The 22004-nt window shown below is 43.3% G+C and overlaps 1 protein-coding gene across 1 annotated transcript in view; it reads left to right on the top strand.

Moving 5' to 3' along the window:
- The first annotated feature begins 4520 nt into the window (after positions 1-4520).
- The window catches only part of frem2b (FRAS1 related extracellular matrix 2b), a 68374-nt gene continuing 50890 nt past the window's right edge, over positions 4521-22004 (top strand). Inside the window, exons 1-2 of the mRNA XM_030107831.1 lie at positions 4521-9531; positions 10641-10730. Coding sequence (XP_029963691.1) covers positions 4521-9531; positions 10641-10730 — 5101 coding nt within the window. The remainder of the gene's footprint in view (positions 9532-10640; positions 10731-22004) is intronic.

Below are 22004 nucleotides of genomic sequence, written 5' to 3'. Positions count from 1 at the left end.
CCTCACAAGTCAATAATCAGTGCTTCACTGCATTCATATAAAATACCCATTGTATTTAAGCATCAAAGTTTAATTCCTGGGTTTTTCAATACATATTTATGAGTCACTATCATACATTTACAACTACTGCTATTGAATGAGAGCGAAGTCAGGTTTTTGTTGCACAAAACATGATAATGTTTTTTTATGAATCTTTGACTTTCTGCATTCTGAATTTGCTCTCCCGGCTTAACAATCTCTCTGTTTTGCAAGGGAAATGGTTTTTGAAATGGGAAGCTGGTTATATTCCACTTAAATTCAAATGCATCAGACACACACTGCCTTTTCTCTCAACTCTTCTATTCTAAACTTTAAACATAATAAGTATATGAGTTTTGCTTTGATTTCTGATGGATAGTATATATACTGAACATCAGAGTGAAATTTTTACAAAAAAATGGAGCCACATCCACATGAACACGTGTCCCATTTCTACGGTTTAGCTCCTCGTCCTTGTTCTCTGCACTGAACCTATTTGTGAATAAACTTGACTTGCTTCTTAAGCGGTGTGATAGCTTCGGCCATATGTTATGTTCTTAATACATGACTTCACACACACCTGGGGAGTTTGGGGGTGCAGAATAAAGAAAATGATTAAACTTGACTGGTCGGGCTACGATTTTAGTCTCCCAGGAGGAACCTAAGCAGGGGAAGATGGATTTGGCTGCCTGTTGGCTGTGCGTCGCGCTTCTATAGGTTACACAATTTACTTTTATAGGAGGAGGCTTCAGAGAAGCTGCTGCCACTGTTTGAGCTCAGAGCTTCAGCTTAGGGAGAAAAAAATTGCGTCTGACAGAGATGTAATGAACTAAAATAGCCCTAATGAGATCAGTGAGGCTTGGGCTGTATTGTCTCTAGGGGATCGCCAAGAGAAAAAATAGTCCTAGTAAGTCCAGGCAGTTGTTAGGAGAGAGTCACTTTAGCAATGCAGAGATAAACAGAAGGGCAACACCAAAGGAGACAATTATTCAAAGCATTTCTAGTGAGAGAGCTGGGAGATTGACTCTGCTGTCAGTCCTCGGTAATGCTCATAATGACAAGACTGTGTTGAAGTGGACATTAAAGACAAAGTAAATCAGATTTAATCTGTGATCATACAGATTAAGTCAGGCATTTCAGCTATTTGTTTGTTCACAATTAGCTTAATTTTCAATCCTGTATCAACCGCAATGTGTTATTCCCCCTGGAGTATGTGGTGAAGATGTTGTATTGAAATGCGTTCATCGGTTTACAGAGAGATATTTGGAATAGAGTGTCATTTGAAGCAGACTCGAGCTCAGCCTGATCACACAGATGGTCCGTCCTCCAGCACCTCATTATCCCAGTATCAGGTTGACTCTGTGTCACCTCTCAAAGCTCCAGGCGCCTTAAACGATGTATATCTCTGTTAACACGGTTATAATAACAGCGGTGTCACTGACGGGAGGGAACGCAAGCCCCCCCAAGTGTTGGGCCTGTTTGTATTGTGCGGTGATGACAAGACGAAGCGTTCAGCTGAGACGAAACCGAAAGTCTGAACCGCTGTAAACAACAAGCAAGACATGGTATTTTTAGATTATCGATGCGCCCGGCCATAAATATGTTTTTATCTCTTTCTTCTGGGCAGTCAAGTGTATTTGGATTGCTGGTGGAGTTAGCTGTCACCAACAACATCACCAAGCAAAACACACAGAGGTTTTGAGCGCCCGCAGCCACAAAGAGCAGATAAGCCCCTGAACAAGCAGCTCTGGATGTTTTGTCAGCAATCACAATGAGGGATTTCTACATGAATTGGCCACCTATATTCATCTGTTGCTGATCTGAGACAGGGACAGGGTTTTGTCTTTCTCAGTTTACATGATGTCTCTCTGTATGAATAGGATTTCTCCCATTTCAATCTAATACATTTGCATGTTTGCATGTTCTATGCAGCCTTTCTCCAGATACTGTTGTTCACTCTGACGACTCAAGAGTTGTATGCTTAAAAAGATTGTTACTCTCGGTGTGTGTTAGGATTTGTGTATTTGATGGACTTCAGCTTCCCATTTTTTTCAGTATAAAGCCACAAACAATATGGATTAGCGGTTGTATTGAGAAGTATTTTTAATGTTTTCACCACATTATCAGCACACGTGAGAAGGATAAAATGTTAGAAATTACATAGTCCAACTCCCTGGAGCAAAAATCAACTCAGTATATTCATAAAGTATTAAATTAAAGCCATTGATGATCATTGATAATGAAAGGATCATTGCTGCTTTTATAATGACTGTTTGCACAGAATTCACCAAGTGTGTTTATATTTCTATATTTAGAGTATCAAACCGAGCTAAACTGCAACATTTCCACTTCAGTTGCACCTAAACCATGACTGCCTGACAATAAATCTTCTGCAATTGGGGAGTATGATTACCATCTTCAGTTGGGAGACTGACAGTTCTATCTGCTGCGCAGGATTGGTCATTTACAATAAATTTGATATAAACGTGATATGACAGAATATCATCAAACTTCCCCTTGCCTCAAAAATAAGCTTGAAGGTTTGGGTATGATCCAATTCCCTCTCTGAAATCGCTGCTGTCAGAAAGTTCTATTCATCTTCTTTTTCATTTTCTCTTGTAACCAGGAGCTGTCAAGGCCTGGGGGCTTTGCCTTGCAGTTTGCTTGGCTACATTTATAATTGGACCCTGTCAACAGTGTCCGGTGCAACTCGAGTGCGAGGTTTGTTATGGCAGCTACTGTGCACTGATTTCAACACATGCCAGCTGTGAGTCGGTTTGTATGTCATTAACGCATAACTATAGGTAGGCGCAGACACAGTGGTTACACCCATGAGCTTGTGGATGGAATGAAAATCATCTAAAGGGCGATCAAAGGAGACAGAGCACAGCTGATGTCAAATTCTTCCAGGCAATAAAAAGCTCTCGGGTTGCTCCATATTTACAGGGAAGCATAGGTCCGTGTGTGTACTTTCGGCGTATACAAATGCTGCTGGGTTCCCCACACACACAGAGCAGCTGTGCCTGTGGTATATAAACCAATTCCTTTCCCCTAATCTTGCTGACTGCTTAACTGAATGTAAAAACAAATTCCATAGAGAAGATCCTGGATTTAGCATGACTTCGTGCCTTTGTTCAACTGTCTTTCACTTCCCCTTCAGATGCCTATCTTAAGCTACTCTGACAGATCTTTGATTCCTCCGTGGGGGAGCAGCCGTTCTCTTTGTGCCGACATCGAACCTACTTTTGTGAGAATTATTATATATTTTGACCATCCTCTCTGCATTAAGAGGTGCGTGCCTGGGCGCTCTCCTAATCGGCGCTGGATCTCCACATGAGCGGCGCAGAAAGAGGCCGGGTCAAGACTGAACACGCCAAGAATCGGAGGCGAACGCTGTGTCAGTCAGAGCTGTGACACCCGGAGGACCTGTAGGATGATAACAGACAATGACTCCTATAAACAGGAGTCTAGTGTGCAGATGGGAAGCTGGGGCTGCATACAGGTGTAGAGTTCATCACTGTCACCTTATAGTTAGAAGGTTACAGAGTTAAATCCGGGTAGGACCTTCTGATGTGGATTTTAGATGAAACCTTCCTTCCTTAGCTGCACACTGAGTTATAAAAATTAAAGAAAGGATGAGCTGCTGTTTTCTTTTATCACTAGTAGTAAACCAGGTTAAATATATTCACCATGCAGACTACAAACATGATAATTTAAATAAAAATTCGACACATTTGATTAATTGTTATAGACAAGGTCTATTTCTAAACATTTGTGAAGAATAAAGAGGAAATTTCATATCCAAGTTGATGCATGGATTGAGAGCAAACTCTTCATCCACAGTGCGAACCAGGAGAGGGAGACAACGCTCTTCTCCAACAAAACGATGCTTTGAGCTTGTCTCCATACAGCTGTGCTTGTGATGTCTTTTCTTTACCGCCATAAATATTTTCCCAAGATATTGTGCCAGTTTTAAAATACGATTTTACACGCAACCAAGAGCGACAGTTTATCTGATAAATCCAATGTGGGGATATAAGCGTTGAATGAATTTGCCTGCATGTGCGAGGCTTCTGCAGGCTGAGCCTCAAGAGATGTCTTAGAAGTAAATACCCTCTTTTCTTTTTGCTTATCCAAGCTGATGGGCTCCATCCTACCGGGCTCCGCTCTCCCTGCCTGGAATGACACAAGCCAGCTCCATTTAAAACCTGACAAACGCATTCCAGCGGAGAAATCCGCCAATTGGCTGAGAGGAGGGCGTGACTCCGCTTTACTCCGGCTGAGCAGGAGTATGAAGTTTAGGCTATCAGTGCACGGCAGCTGGGAGAGAATGGTGCACCTCGGCGCGTATACGTGCGTAAAATCCTCCAACTCCGACTGCGCTCTCCTGCAACTTTAACCGAGGTGCTGCGCGTGTTTCTTTTGTTCTTTTGTCTTTTATTTGTTCCCATGCAAAGGCGCATACGCGTAAAGTTGGTCTCCTGTGCGTCTCCACTCTCCAAATGGCTTGGATTATCTCCCCGCATCTGCACAGGACCTGCGCCGCCTTTCTGCTGCTCGCGGTGCTTTTGACAGGTGATGCGCGCTCGCAGGGTTCGGACAGCTATGGATTATCATACGCCCTGAGGTCCGAGCTGTCAGAAGACACCATACTGGTCGCCAATAATGGGATTCGTGTGCCTTTCGGGAGATCAGTCTTCATTGATCCAATCAACGATCTGGTGATCCAAGTTCAGCCCGGTGATCGATGCAGCATCACAGTCCTGGATAACGACCCTTTGTCTCAGAAGCCGGGACACCTGTCTCCAAAAAAGTTTCCCTGCGAATTTGGCCCCAACGACGTGAAGTACTCTCACTTTGGCTCCAGGAGTCCCCCGAGGGACAGAGTGAGGCTGCAGCTCAGGTATGACACCCAGACGGATACAATCATAATCCCCTTCATGATGGAGGTGGAGGTGGTTTTCACACAGCTGGAGGTGCTGACTAAAAACATGCCTCTCACAGTGGAGAGACTGTTCGGCACAAGTAATCCCATTGATAGGAAGATTCTGGAGTTCACCTATGATAGGAGTACACAGCAGTGCAGGATCGCCTCCCTCTCCAGTGGAAACGTGCTCCCCAGGTATGGCCAACTTGTGGATGAGGACAGCCTGGGAACAATGGTGGACTGTGATGAATTTATTAAAATGAACACACGCTATCAGCACACTTTTGCTTTGAAGTCCCCCAACAGAGATTACATACCGATGCTTGTGGAACTGCATGATAAGGAAGGCAATTTGCTCAAGCAGGAGTTTTTCCAGATATTGGTGAGAATTAAAGAGGGAGAGGACAACACTCCTCCTAAACCCAGCTTTGTTGCAATGATGATGATGGAAGTAGACCAATTTGTCATGACAGCAATAACCATGGATATGCTGGCAGCGGAGGATGTTGAGTCTAATCCAGACGAATTAATTTTCAACATCACGTCCCCCCTGTCCTTCGAGGAGGGCTACATAGTGAGCACAGATGACAGGAATTTACCAATAACCTCATTTTACCAAGGAGACCTCAAAGAGCTGAAAATTGCATATAAACCCCCTGCTGTGGATTCAGACACTGAGCGGATTTTCCAGATTGAGTTTGAGGTTGTGGACACGGAGGGGGCTGTGTCGGACCCTTTTGCTTTCATGATTGTTGTGAAGCCCATGAACACCTTGGCCCCTGTTGTTACCAGAAACACGGGGCAGTTACTGTATGAGGGTCAGTCCAGGCCTTTGTCCAGCTCACAGAATCTGGAAATCAGCGATGAGGACAATCTGGACAAAGTCAAAATTACTGTTATTGATGGACTGAGGCATGGAGAGTTAACTGTTCTGGGCACGGGGAGGAAATTTTTCACCCCGGCTGACCTGGACTCTGGAGTAGTCATCTATCAACATGACGGCAGTGACACATACAGTGATAATATTATTTTCAGAATGACAGATGGCACAAATGAGGTGGAGTTCCTGTTTCCCATCACTGTCGTGCCGACGGATGACGAGCCTCCCATAATAAATGCCAACACTGGCTTGATTTTGTTCAAAAATCAAATGATGCCAATCTCCTCACTGATGCTAAGCGCCGCAGACATCGACTCAGAGGACTCCACCATAAAATTCACTGTTGAGCCTCCTTTTTCGTATGTGGGCCAGGTGATGCTGCGACAGTCTGAGGCCCCCGAGGACCCGTCCACCTGGAAGTTTAATACAGAGGATGAAATGTATGAGAAAGTGGTCAGTGAATGGCTGCAGCAGGATATAACTGACGGCAAATTGTTTTACAAGCACGTCGGACCCCACAGCACCGGCACAGTTATGGATCAGTTTGTGTTCCGAGTTCAAGACGACAACGACCCTCCGAATCAATCGAGAGAGAGTTCATTCATCATCAAGGTTCTCCCTGTTGACGACCTCCCGCCTGAACTCTACCCCGGCACGACCCTGCAAATGACTGTGCATGAGTATCAGCTTACTTACTTGCGAAAGAAATTCCTGCGCTACACTGACCTTGACTCGGAGGATCGGGATCTGAAATTCACAATCATACAGCCACCGACAGACACCGACGAGAATAGCCCTGTCGCACTGGGCGCGCTGGTATTAACTGAAAAGCCAAACACCGAAGTCACAACTTTCACTCAGGCGCAAATTAATCACCATAAAATTGCTTATAAGCCACCCGATCTGGAGCTTGGAATTACCCCACGTGTGCTGCAGTTCAGGTACACTGTAGAGGATATTTCGAGAAATAGCATCGAAGGTGTATTTACAATATTCTTAGAGCCTGTCGACAACAAGCCACCTCAAATAATAAACTCCGGGTTTACTGTGCTCGAACGTGGCAGACACATCTTAACAAGAGCTGAGCTGGACACCTCAGACACAGACACAGATAGTGAAAAGATAACATTCACTATTTCTCAGCTGCCGCTTCACGGCCAGATCCAGTTTACTTTCACTGACATGACAAAAGGAAATACTTTCACTCTGCAGGATATTGGAAATGGTTTGATATCCTACATTCATAACGGAGATGAGTCGACGGCAGATTCAATACAAATAGATGTCAGTGATGGTGTACACATTGTCCCAATCACAATCAAGATTAGTGTGAAGCCGGTTGATGACGAGACTCCAACTATCAGTCTCCCACCTGGCACAATTGGCTCCTATATAGATGTGCTGGAAAATGGAGCGACAGAAATAACAAGTAATGTCATTCAAGGAAGAGATGAAGACACTGATGACTTCCGTTTAACCTTTATTGTTGAAGATCCTCCTTCGTTCGGCGAAATCCTGGTGAAAGGTGTCCCATCTGGCATGTTCACCCAAGCTGATGTCATTAACGGCTTTGTCGTGTATGCTCACACCAGTGGAGAGATTGGCCTGAACACGAAGCAGGACTATTTCAATCTCACCCTGACAGACATGTCTGATGAGTGGACTGTTGGAGGAAATAAGATCACAGGAGTCAGAGTGCATGTGACTATTCTTCCCCTGGACAGCCAGGCTCCGGAGGTCTTCGTTGGACCCCTTTTCACAGTTTCAGAGGGAGAGAAGAATGTCATTCAGATTCTTCATATAAGTGCCGACGACGTTGACACGCTGGACGACGACCTCCTTTGTACGATCATTGTACAGCCAACTGCGGGTTACGTGGAAAATATCTCTCCCGCTCCAGGCTCCGAGAAATCCAGGTCCGGGACCGCTATTAGTGCTTTCACCATCAAGGACATCAGACAGAATCACATTTACTATGTTCAAAGCATTCACAAAGGAGTCGAGCCAGTGGAGGACAGATTTACGTTCAGATGCTCTGATGGCATCAATTTCTCTGAAAGGCACTTTTTCCCTATCTCCATAATCCCCTCTAATGATGAAAAGCCCGAGATTTACATGAGAGAGTTTGTAGTTATGGAGGGCATGAACATAGTCATTGACTCTCCCATTCTGAATGGTGCTGATGCAGATCTCCCCTCTGATCAGCTCACGTTCTTCATCACGAAACCCCCGAAGCACGGATTTATTCTCAATCAGCTCACTACCGGCACCCTCCCAGTGTCTAACTTCACCTTGGATCAGATCAGGGAAGCCTCCAGCATTGTGTATGAGCACGATGACTCAGAGACCACAGAGGACAGCTTCGATATTGTTCTCACAGACGGCAAGTTCAGTGTAGAGAAAACAGTAATAGTTATGATTATCCCCGTGGATGATGAAACTCCAAGGATGGCAATCAATGATGGCCTTGAAATTGAGATAGGTGATGTGAAAGTCATCAATAGCAATGTTTTAAAGGCCACAGATCTGGACTCCGAGGACAGCCTGCTAACTTATATCATTCGATACGGCCCTGCCCAGGGGTATTTACAGAGAACCACGCCTTCTGGATCGATGCAGAATATTACAGTCGGGATGAATTTCACACAAAATGAAGTGGATCAGGGTTTGATTATTTACATTCACAACGGACAAGAAGGAATTCGAGACCTGATCAAGTTTGATGTGACAGACGGCATTAACCCTTTGATTGACAGATACTTCTATGTCACAGTGGGAGGTATTGACATGGTTTTCCCCGATGTGGTCAGTAAAGGTGTGTCCCTTAAAGAAGGAGGCAGAGTGACTCTGACCACAGATCTTCTCAGTACGAGCGACCTGAATAGTCCAGACGAGCATTTGGTTTTCACGATCACCCGCGCGCCCATGAGGGGACACCTGGAATGCACCGACACGCCCGGGATGCCCATCTCATCCTTCACACAACTCCAGCTGGCCGGGAACAAAATCTATTACATCCACACTGCTGACGACGAGGTAAAAATGGACAGCTTCGAGTTTGAAGTGACCGATGGCCACAACCCCGTCTTCCGCACTTTCCGTATCTCCATCGCCGACGTGGACAACAAAAAGCCCGTGGTGACGGTGCACGGCCTGGTGGTGACGGAGGGGGAAAATAAACTCATCACGCCCTTTGAGCTAACGGTGGAGGACAGGGACACTGTTGACCGACTCTTGAAATTCACAGTCACTCAGATTCCGGTTCACGGTCGTCTGCTCTTTAACAACACTCGACCTGTCACCTCCTTCACTAAGCAGGATTTGAATGAGAACTTGATCAGCTACAAGCACGATGGCACAGAGAGCTCAGTGGACAGTTTCTCCTTCAGTGTCACTGACGGAACTCACACGGACTTCTATGTGTTCCCCGACACAGTGTTTGAGACCCGAAAGCCCCAAGTCATGAAAATCACTGTCCTCCCGGTAGACAATGGGGTTCCACAGATCATAGTTAATAAGGGTGCCCCAACGTTGCGGGTTCTTGATTCAGGTCACCTGGGGTTTGTGATCACCAGTAAGACTCTTAAAGCAGAGGACAGAGACAGCATCCAGGATACTGTGACCTTTCGGATTACCGTAGCCCCGGAACACGGCTATCTAATCAACTTCGGCAAGGGAAATGCGACTATCACCACCTTCACACAAGGTAAGCGCGCTGCTCTCTAACACTTTATGGCATCCTGCTGAATCCGTAATCTGCTGCAGCAACATTTTTTTTAATTCTCAGTGGTATTTGATGCCAGTTAAAGCTCACTTTACATTTACTCACTCTACTAAATGCATCCCCCATCAGATTCTGTAAAAAAAAAAAAAAAAAAATGTTATGTTCAGCCTGAAAATGTTTTTGTTTTCACTCAAGAGCGTGCCTATTTACTCAGATGAAGTGTGCTACTGCCTCAGGCTGACCAGATCTCACCGGAGAAGCACGTTTCTCAGACAGCGCCTTATGAATTTCACTTTAGGACGGCGAGAAATAGAGAATTGGAGGCGTGATGAGCAGAAATGTGATCATGCAAACATGTCAAAGGGAGAAAAAAAAGTTAATTTGGCTCCCAGCAAATCACGAGCTTTCTGAATAACAGAGAGCCTGACAGACTCAGATTTCAAACAGACCACAGGGGTGTGTTGGTAAATGGTGAACATCAGGGTAGTAGTATTAGTGTACGATCTGCGTCCGTGTATTCCCTGCTTTTATTTACTGAGCCGCTGTGAGATGCTTTCCCCCAGAGGCCTGTTCAATATTTCAAGAGTTCTCAAAAGAGCAAACAGACAGTAAATAAAGACACTATCTCCTGGGCATTTGTAAATCTTGGCTATGCATTTTTATGCATCGGTCCCTTTGAAGAGACTTATTTTGACATCAAATATTGAAGGCAGCAAAAGTGTAAACTTCACAATCTTCTAGATCCAGTGTAATAAAAAATCTTGTCAAGCACCGAGCGATCGAGATGGCAAACAGACGGCTGTGATAGAGCCCCCAAGAGTCAAACTATTCTTAATGCTCAGTGCCATCCAGGAGTTTAATAGATATACAGCGCTTTTTCTCCAGGCGGCTTCTCCTTTCAAATTCCCCTGATGCTATCAGAATGGACAATTCATCAAACGGCTTCGCTTTGTCTTGTGAAATATGGTTCAGCAAGATTCACTGACTAATAGTCCAGGGAGCAAATAAACATACGTTCTTACTTGTCACTTTAGACATGGTGCATGCTTTCCTGAGTGTAGGTATTTATGTAAATTGTCTGTGTTTTTCAGCTGATATTGATGATATGAACATTTGCTATGTTCTGCGGGACGGCGACAAGGCTACAAACGACATCTTTTACTTCTCCATCGAGGACAGCGGTAAGTCACTTCATTTAAAATTCAATTGTCGTCGCTCTTCTGTGTGATTCCTGTTCAAATGAGTCCTTGATTTGCTGACTTTTGAGGCTGCAGCGCTGAATTCTGTTAACTTGAAAAGGAGGAAACTCAGATTTCTGTGAAATGGGAACAGCTTGGATGCACTTCACATTGCACCTAATTAAGCAGAATAATTTAGTAAAAAGGTGTGCGTGAAGATGGAAAGAAGCTCAAAAAGCCTTGAAACTTTAATTTCATGTGGTTTATGTTTCTGGCAGAAGTAAATGAGAAATAAGGATTGTCAGTAAACAAGTGGGGGGAAAAAAACATGTTGTTTGCAGATACCTGTTGTTTTTTTCCATTCTTTATTTTATCTTTTAACGGGGTTGCTCAGAAGAAAATGAATGTTATGAGGAATATCTATTTTAGTCTTACTGCATATCATACCACAGGTAGGTCATTCATTATAGCACCCAGCCATAATCGCTCATTATTTTTTAGACTAGCGATTGATTTAGAAAGTAACTAATTAGTGGCACAATTAGCAGAGACTCTCCCTCTCCTGTAGATCTGTAATCAGCCTCTGGTTTGAGGCAATATTGCCACTGCCGGCGATTAGCGGCGGCAGTGTGCCTGACAGTGTGTCCTTTCTGCTCCCCTTCAGCTGCAGTGACTGAGCACAAAGGACCACTCTAATAAGGGCCCTCTTTTTCCCACAAGCACCTCAGTGGGCCTCGGACCCATTTTCGCATTTCTCATTTCTCTTGACTAATCTGTGGCTTCGGTGTAATAACACACAGGTTAAAATCAATGCCAGCAGGTGGAGAGGGTGCTAATGAGTGATGACTAAGATACTGAATGGCAGTTTTTCACCTGAGTTGGTGGTAAAGTGTTGAGGCGATGCAGACTCCCCTCTCGCTGCGCTGAGTGAGGTTTCATAAGCCCGTTTACGGATGTCTCACTTGGCTTACTTCTCGCGGATCTCCACAGGCTTCCTCTTCCTCTCTGTCACGTTCTCTCTCTGTGAAGCTTGCTTGACGCTTGATGACATATTTGTGGCAGTTTATCTGCCAGAGCTAGCAATTAAAGTCACTTTTTCAGCACCCTCTACAATCTGTTACATTATGTTTAGACAAGATAAGAGGATGTGAAGCTGCGTGCTCTGTCCTCAGTCGAATTTATGTGCTTGTACAGAAGTGAGAATGAGAATTCAACTGTCAGACACAATGCATATCTCAAAAATATCATCCTCCGACACAGGAATCCAGCTTTTTGGTGGCTTTTAAATTGCTGAACAAATCGATAAATAGTCTTATTGGATGACCCCATCTCTAGGAAGTCGCTACATACTGCACTGCAGCTTGTGAGGCAGTCAGTGAACATTTTTTTAATAAGATTTAAGCTGTGCTGGTGGCTACCCTAAATCCCCAGACAGAGCCTGCAGCTCTTTGAACAGCCGTGTTGTGGAGGAGCTGAATGGTGTTCACTGGCACACAGCTGCACTGTGTCATGTTCAGCGATGGAAAACATTCTCCTCCTCACTTCAAGTTCATTGGGAAATTTACCAACTGCACTTGGCAGTGTTTTTTAGGTTGAAAAGCTACTTTTCATGTCGCAGCTGCTCGGTAGGGGTTCCAGGGGTTTATGCCAGCAGCTGTGCTGACCTGTGAACGTATGCGCGGTTTTAAGTACGTGCATGGACTTCCTGTGGACTTGCTTCCCAAGATACGCCTGGCTGCATATGCAAGTATGCCTTAGAACACGTTTGCAGTGTACAGATCAATTTATGTCGGCTTAAAGACATCAACTGGCTCAGTTTTGACTGGAGATTACTGCATTTGGGCCTTGTTTACGCGTTTCAAGTGAAAATGCATTGTTTTTGTGCTTTTGTTTCAGAAAAGTTTCACATATACACGGCAGCATTCTGAAAATGATGTCGTTTACGCCACAAAGGGAGAAACACTAAAAATGTTGTAGTTTTCTTATTGGTCCACTAGTGGGTGCTGTAGTTTGTTTTCACATTGAAACCACACACACAAGCACAGAGAAAAATACTATTAACATCAAAGATGTCGAGTAGACAGACATTCGTATGAACAGACGTCTAAGTTGGATTGTTAATTCGCGTGTCTCTCAGCTCCAAAACTACCAAGTCCCAGGAGAACAAGGACTGGAAGTCATGACACTCTGGAGGACGCCATTGTTGTTCTGGTCCATCTACTCATGCATGTGCAGAACTATTTACTACGGCCATGCACTGCAGCAGCATTTCAGAAAAGTCGTGTTTTTCTCTGTTTCCATGACTGATTTGGAGCTCTTTTGAAAAATTCCACCACTGGAGCCATTTTCACAAAGTTGCATTTTCAAACAAAAAGGAAAGGTTTTTGGGTTTTCACTTAAAATTTGATTCAAATTTATTCTCATTATACATGTACAAGTACATAATTAATTTTTTTCACAAAAAAAAAACATTAATGCACACTAATGCAAAGTGGCTAATTATTCATTCTCTGCTGTTTGAATATGCATGATCCTCCAACATCTGACCACAAGGTTGTTTCAATATCAGAGTTAGTGTATTGGAAGGACTGTCATGGTGGCGAGAACAGTGTTTCAGTCAGTTGCTTCCTCCTTTGCCATTCAACTGTAAATCATATGTTTTCGCCCAGATTCGAATCCACTGTTCAGTGAACCTGCAATAATGTCCTCTGACTAAATGTGCACATCAAGATCAACGAACATTGTGCGAAATGTTTTGTTGAGCCAGATAAATTATGCTTATGTAATTTAGACTGTTTTCAGTCAATTAACTTGGCTGCATAAAGTCAGCAGATGGGCTATTCAACACAAATAACAACACGACAATTAGGCTACATCCCAAAATGCTAAGCTTTTTTAATTAGTGATTAGTCAGAGTTTGAATAAAAATGCTACGACTGTTAACTCCTCAAGGCTATCAGAAACGGAGAAATATTGAATTCACTTCAAAATCGTACTGCTCAATCTGTTTAATAGTCTTCGACTTTGTAATTACGGGCAATTTGTGGATGTTCATGTCATTTTCTCTTTTCTCCTGTTCGTTTTTTATTCCAGAAGCCGCCACGCTGTGCTTTCGCAACTGTATTTAAGGTGTTTTTGCCAAAGAGGAAATGACAGGACTTATTTTTCCAGAGCCGCTTGTGTGTCTCGCTATTTGTCAGGCTTGTCAAAGCTTTGAGTAAATGATCACAGAGGGCAGAAATTACACTTATTCAGGAGGCTATTTTTGAGGCACATCACACCTAAACACGAAAGTCACAAACAGAGGGCCGAATTTCCGAAGCACCGAGAAAGCATCGTGGCTACAGCTTGATTGGTGTCCAGACATTTGTGTGCGTATGAAATTTGTGTGTCTCTATCTGTTGTGGGGAAAAAATATTTGTTTACTCCCTCACAACAAGTCCTAATCAGGAGATGTGTTTAACTCTGAGGTGAGCTGCTTTGATGGTGTGGAGGAAGTAGACGGTGGTTGGGATTCTTGCTTGAACTATAATGGCATCCTGTTTTCAAACTGGATTAAAAATATACAAAGAAAGAAAGGTTTCTTTGTATATTCCGCACCTGTGGTAACTGTGGTACCTACAGTGTTACATTAAAGCTGGATTTTTTTTTTCCATTTTAGTCTCCTTTACAATTGTATTAATAAAAACAACACAATTAATAATTTTATCCTGTTTGTCCAACTATGATAGATCGTTTATTCATAAATTCAAGGAAATAAAAAATCTGGGACAAAGGTATAATCCTAACCGCCAAACCCATGATTGAGTTTGGAGAAAGTCCCAAGAAATTAGAATAGAACAGAATAGAATAGAAATACTTAAATTAAACCCTGGGGGAAATTCTTCATAAAAAAAGGCATGTTGGGTAGAGTGGGAAAAAAAAAAAAAAACCTCTCGTTTGCACCTGAAAGAATAAATCCACAAGAAGACAGCAGGAGCTGTCGTGGCAGGCAGCATGTATCTTGTGCATGTGCACATTCACTCTTAAAGGAGTGTGTGTGTGTGTGTGTGTGTGTGTGTGTGTGTCTGCTTATGAATGATATGAAATCTACATCCAGCTTTTCTGACACTCTTGTGTGAACTCCATTTTTAAAACATTCCTGTGTAAAAGTGAAACTTTTCTTAAATGAAAACCTTAAAACAGTGTGTTTTCACTTGAAATTGAGTCTTTATAAACGCGGCTTAAGTTTATTGTTTGAATTTCAGTTATCTATTGATGAATTTAGAGCTCTTCTCCACCGGTGGAGTCGTCCACCTGATTGCACACTGACCGTTGGGGATACGAATTCGGATTCCGCTCACAGAAATTATACATTTTTGATGCGAAAACTTGTTTCAAGGTCAGACTAAAGTGAAGAGTTGTGTTGGGTTACAGCGAGGACTGGAGTTTTTTAAGGAGTGGTGAGTCTGAAATCTCAATGCTGTATCCCCAAAAGGGATCGAAACGGCGCTCAAGTGTGCGTGCGTGCGTGCGTGCGTGCGTGCGTGTGTGTGTGAGTGAGAGAGACTCTTGTCATTCTAACTCAGCTAATTGCTGAGTTTCGGTGGGCTCCAGGCTTCCCCTTGTCTCCCGGGGATTCAGGTGCATTCAGGTGAGCTTACCTGAGCACACACAAGCCCTGGCATTCCCAGGCCGTTGTTTGTGGAGCTGAATCCCTGTCTGTCTCCAGCCAGTCAGTCAGCATCTCGGATGTGCTTAATGACAGACGCACACTCGGCCGCGGTTTTTGTTTTTCATTCCAGGCACCCTCCAACCACCCCTTCTTTTTATTCACTGAGCTAGAAAGAGGCAGCCGGAGATTTTTAATTGTTTAGTTGGTAAAAATGTGCTCTTTTTGAAGGTCAGACTCCTCAGGTATGCCTAAAATGCTGTGCGTTTCCCATTAGACTAATGAAATGTGTGCTGCGTAAGAAGCAAAGAGTATGCAAGTCAATAATTCAGATTTTTTTCCTGCATGGGGTCTGCAGCGTGCAAAAGAAAGCAAATTCCTAACAAGAACATTTTTCTCTCTGTTGAAGCAGTTGAAAGTGGAGAAATGTTTTTTCCTCTCTAGTTTTCGCTGAATTTCTGCATAACCCTCTCGGAGCGGCGAACGTCTCCGTTTCCGCTCAGGAGAACATTTGGGGTCATCACCGGGCCTGAATGAATCAGCTCTATTTGATATGGATGGAGGTTGTCAACATCTCCCACGTTATCGGTGTGTGATCGCTCGCGACACTGAGTGCACACTCCATCTCCCGTCTCTCCCCTCCTACATGCTTCCAGGTGAGGTGGGATTATCTAACTCCCCGTAGCGTGCTCTGGATGGGGGGGTGGGGGGCAGTAATGTAGAGCATGCACTCACACGCACTGTGTTGTAGTTACTATGGACTTTGTGTATTGCTATAATATCACGAGCACAGGTGATGACTCTGCAGTTTTTGCCGCGTGTTCCCATCCTGTTATTAATGAAACTGTCTCCTCTATACTTTTCTTCGAGGGTATAACATTCCTCTGTCCTTGGCACCTATGGTATGAATCATATGCATAAAGTATGCCGTAAGCCTCGGTAAATTACATAGCCGGTACAGTTGTGTTGCAAAGAGGTTTTAGCCTGTTGTGTTTTCCTCGCAGTCCATCTGTGCCGCAGATGATAAAAAAGCCAGGTATAGTCATTTTATTGTTATGGAAAAAAAATGTTTCGCAATAAAACATCTGGGAGTTGATTACAGAGCTATTCCTGGGTAACAGCTGCTTCACTTTGGGGATGGAAAAAAAAAAAAACTGAATTACAGAAAGGATTTAGGCTAATCGTTTTAGTCGGAGTGATTTGCGTCTCTCGCTGGCCCCATATGTCGTCAGCAGCTAACTTTGTGCTATAGTGTTTTTGTCGCCGGCCTGCATTGCGGTTGTGTGCGCAGTGGCTCACAACAAGGTGAATCTGCAAGACTTGTATCCCTGAATGCGTGTGGGAGAGAGCAGAAGTAAAAGTAAAAGAAGTTTCAGTGACAAAGCTCTTCTCATTAGTCGGCCGATCTAACTGATCTCTTCTCAGAAAAGATTAAAAAGCCATTATTAGTTATTGGCTCATTTTTCAAGGCAAGTAAGACAAAACATGTTGGTGAGAGGTTTCATTCTTCTATATTAAATTAGGTATTGAATCATCTAATGAGAACTCCTCTGTCTTTGTCTCGCAGCTCGCATTTCCAATCTCTGTTTCCCTGTCGCGTCCTCTATGTGTGCAGATTACGGGCGAACAGCCTATTTAGTTTGAAAATGCCTCAGAAGTGTCTACTGCAGGAGAGAAAACAAGAACGCCAAGTGGAATACTGAGGAATCATAAAGAAGCGACAGCAGAGCGGTGAATGGATGTAATTTACTCTTCCAGGGTTGTCGATCCTGCACAAGGCCGCTCACAGACGTAGATTTGCCCTCATTTCCCTTCCAGAAAACAAAAGGGAACCCCTGCCCGATGATTCTCTTCCATGCCTTGATATGCTGCCAAAGTCAGTGTATGGCGCCAAGGTTAACAAAGCAACGTCAAATTCCCAAAACCGTAGAAAGCCCAGGCCCGGGCTTGTTCTGTGGATGATGCTGCGTGTCGTCATAACCGCCTTAGGATATCAGTCTAGCAGAACTGAAGTTTTTCCTGCTTTGAGTTGGTAGATAATCCTCATTATGTGAAGAGAGAAGGGAAAAATGCTCATGCTTGTACCGTCAGTTTTTCAGGACAGTACCAGACATTTGGAAAACACAACGACCCATGTGTGTTTATGTAACACACTGACACACACACACAAAAAAAAAAATATATATATAGTGCAAAGGGAGGTGAAATATTTATACCTCCATCTTCTGTGAGCCAGTTTCATGTTGTCATGAAAGTTTCATCTTTTTTATTATCTTGCTGATATTTAATTTCAATTTTCTCAGCAGTCTTGTCTTTTGAAAGCACTTTTTAAGCTGACTTTGGACCTATGGTCAGCGGACTGACCATTTACTTTAGAGAAAATCAATACTTAATTTTATCTGAAGGAAAAAAAGAAAAAACAGCTGTGTAGTGGTTAGCATGGCTGCCCCATAGTGAGACGGTCACGGGTTCAAGGTCAGGTATATTTTCCTCCCACAGCCCAAAAAACATGCTTTTCAGACTATATGTGACCTTTAAATTGATTGAAGGTGAGTGTGTGTCCGAGTGTGTATGAAAGTTCTTCAGTCAGCTGGGACTGGCTGAACAATTGAGACAGAGCCTGAGCATCTTCAAAAAGTTCCACCTCAGAAACCGTTTTCTCAAAATCATATTTTCCCCCAAACGCAACAGAAATTTTCCCTTTTGAAAACGCTGCTGTGCAGAAAAGGCGCCCAAAGAAGAACAGACAAACTCCAAACTGAAGCTCAGGACATTCCCACTGTGAGTAGAGAGCGCAAAAATGTTCAGCTCGATGAAAATATTTTAATTTTCTTTTTCATTCCTGAATGGTGAGACTGCCGTGGCGAGTTTGGGAGGACCGGAGAACAGCAGGAAATTTGAGTTTCAGTTACGCAACAGTCTCCACTGTGACATCTCTCTTTTCACAGTCAAAGTGGCTTTTGTTCACTATTTTTTTTGCAAAAATCACTCTGGATAATGTGTTTTTGGCCCCTGGATCCCGGCAGCGTCCTGGAGCCGCTCCGCTCTCAGCCCCGCCGCTTGATAAGCCTCTGACAACTGTTCTCCGGCTGTAGTGTCACAACTCTCTCCAGCTGAGTCTGGGCTTCACGATGGGAGCGCAATGCCACATACACACACACACATACACACACAGAAATGCTAAAAAAACAAAGCATCCAGCACGGGAACAGCTGCCTGATTCCATAATCAGGGATGAAACTGGCGGTTTCATCAAGATGCTGGGCATCAACTGCAGCATAATTGATAACTGTTTTGTCTTTGATTTCAAGCTGTTGTCTCTTTTGATTAGAGTGCTGTGTAGCCGACCAGGAAGCACGCCCGTTCCCTCATTTTAACATAATCAGCATTTCGGCGCGCTAAGAAACTCCACGCAAGTGGCGGATGGGAGCTGGAAATGTTGCACAGTTTGATGCAGAAGAGTTTGATTTCCACACACGTGGTTCGGAGCTTAAGGGCAACAGTGCTCTGGTCTTATAAAAGGTGCTGATGAAATCCTCTGGGGGATCCTGTGCGTGTGCGTGGAGCTCCCACCATCATCACCTCCAACCTCCGCCTCCACTGTGAGTGCAGCCAGGAAGTGAGGAGTCATCTTGTTGAGAAACGGGAGGGAAGAGCAGTCAGAGGAGATGAAAGATAGAAGTGTTGTGTCGGCCCCGGTGTGTGTGGGGGCAAGGCGTCAAGCTGTGTCCTGTCGCCTGCAGCGATGGGGCGAATGTGCTGATGTGCACTTCACTCTCTAAACACCGCCTGTGTCGACAGGTTCAAATGCAGCAGGTGAGCCCCTCACCGCGCTCATCTACATATGAATGGAGATTATTTGGCTATTCGCCACAGAGCTGATTAGCTATAAACAAAATGTCTGACGCCGACTCCCCGGTGAAAAATCTGCATCCGGATTCTCTACATTTTCTAAAAATACGAGCCTGCTTCCGACTACGCCGTTATTTAAGTCGGCGAGCGTTGGCGCCTTTCGCTTCATGTCCTCGGCGGGCGTCTACAGTACATCTTTGAAAAGTCAACTTTTAAGAGGCGGCTAAAAAAAGATGGGTTTCCAATTGCGGTCTGTGATCAAATGACTCGTAATTCAAGTGAGAGCAAGTCATCTTTTGTGTTAAAATGTAAGCCGGCGCCCTGTAAATCAGTCACAGTATTCCGCTCTGTTTTTGGAGAGCTGTGCAGGCAGCACATCTCCAAATTAAACAGCCACTACTTTTTAGCCGTTCCACTTTCAACCTGCTCACAACTGCTGATCAAGTATTCTTTTATCTAATATTCTGTGTAAAGCTAGAAAATGTACTCTGTGCGCGTTAGATTGCACCGCGGCTTCTTCTGATTTCACACTATATTATTTTTCTGTGTTTGTTACATTTGAGTGTGCCAATTACAACAAAAAAAAAAGAAAGAAAAAGCTTATTTGGAATATTGTGTGAACTGTCCAGAGCTCAGATGAACCCTCCCCCCAAGAAGCAGACTGAGGAATGTCCTGCTGCCTGAAATTAACTGGACCATGCATTGGCTTATCTTGGTTTTCCAGGACATGGGCTCCAAGTGAAGAGTTACATATTAGCAAGCAAATGGTTTGAGAAGGAGGGAGAAAGGACAAGCGAGAGGGTGCAAGTCTAGACACCTGGGCAATCTGATACATCGACTCCCTTTCATCGCTTGAATTCGAAAGTAATTTGCCAAAGCTATTCTAATTACCTCTGCATTATTCTGGATCACTCTGGAGGTTATCACTAGTCAATGATTCATGAGCACCAAGTCTTCGGGGAGAGAGTGTCCGGTGATATTGAGGCCCTGTGAAACCTCTGCTCATAGATTTGTTCAAACTGAAAGCTTAAAGCAAGTCCATCACATATTAACCATTTTTTACACACATGGCCGCATTCAGATTCTTCCCTGCTTGTTAGAAAATTATAACAAAATGCAACTCTGATGAAGGTGCTGGTTGTGTGAGATATTTGGAATTTGTGTAAATAACAAGGCCGGACAGTTTCTAGAGTAATGATATAAAGACGAATGTAATTTGTTCCCTTTGCTTTGGAAAATCACAGTCATATTGTAATAGACTTATTAGATATAAAGACGAATGTAATTTGTTCCCTTTGCTTTGGAAAATCACAGTCATATTGTAATAGACTTATTAAGAACACGTAATAGTATAGGAAGGTGTTACGGAACAGTGTCAATAATATTCTTATAACCTTTTGCAGAAATCCAGTGCAACATATCTCATTTAGACACATATTTAAGCTACAAATCATTAAACATTTTTGTCAGTTAACATTTTCACACAGATCTTATTAAACATAAAAGACACATGAGAGTGATGTTTATCTGCGTTTGTGATTTTAAGAAGTCTCAGATAAAAAATGATCAATTCACACCAGTCCCATAATTGAAATGTTCCTTGTTTCAAGTAGTTAGTTTTTATATGCATGTCATCCAGAATGTCATGAATCTCAGTCCAGATTCTCCTGAGACTTTATAATTATATAAATAATTTAAATTTATAATTATTTCCAACTTGGTCGTCTTACAAAATGTTAAAGGACACTCAAGTGGAGGTCTTTCTTTTTCTGAAACCACAGTTTCACATCTCTTTAGAAAACAAACAAAAAATGACATGGCATGAAGAGAGACCCACAAATCTCTCAAAATATAACACACAAATTTGCAGACAACAATGTGACTTCTGAAAAGTTTAAATATCTGCCTTTGTTCACCATATTTAATCGTCTTCAGTGTTTCAGACATTAAAGTCATTGCATCTCTCTTCTGTGCCCGATTCGCATTGTGCTCTCCACAACAGGTTGTGCCTCTTTGTGTGTAAGAACAGTACTCTGTAGTCTCCAAGGAGGAGGAATTTAAATCTCCATTTTATGCAGTGTTGTGTGCTGCACATACAGTTGTTGCATAGTAATAGGTTTCTGCGTGCTATTTGCCACCAGCACAGCCACAAAGTTGGAGAATTAATTCCTTCAACAACAAGAGGATCCCGAACATTGCACGAAAACTTATTTTCAAAGGTTCAGTCGTCAATTGTCTCACAAAGACTTCTGGAGAAACAAAAAAAAAACTTGAGTTTACAAAGATTCAAATGCAATGAAATATTTGTACTTGCAGTGTGCAAATGAAGTTTTGCATCCTCAGAAGTAGTCTTCTTTTAGCACGCCAACACACACTGGGTTTGTTCCGGTGCTAATCTCCAGTACAATATTACAAGGAGCTGACAATAACAACACCAAGTCCTCAGACATTCTCCTCTCTCTTTTCATGAATGCAGAATAGCATGCTTATCTTTAACATGCAGGTTTGCACAGTTCTCGTTGATGGCGTCTTTTCACCAGTCATAAACAAAAGAGCAAGAGTCATTTAACACTTCTTTAGGAATTACCATTTTGGCTTTTCCAGGGAGCGTTTTTTTTTTTTTTTTTTTTTTTCCCCCCACCCCTCCTCTCAGGCATAAATCCTTCCTACATGTTCTTTTTTTTTCAGGATTTGCAAGTAACAACAGTGAAATGCAGCTAAAGCATGTTGTTATAACTGAAACCGGTGTCGGGCCAGCCCCGAGCAGAGACCTG

Source organism: Salarias fasciatus, chromosome 14, assembly GCF_902148845.1.
Source record: "Salarias fasciatus chromosome 14, fSalaFa1.1, whole genome shotgun sequence".
Lineage (NCBI taxonomy): Eukaryota > Metazoa > Chordata > Actinopteri > Blenniiformes > Blenniidae > Salarias > Salarias fasciatus.
The sequence above is the reverse complement of the archived record's forward strand: the minus strand, read 5'-3'. Positions and strand labels throughout refer to the sequence as shown.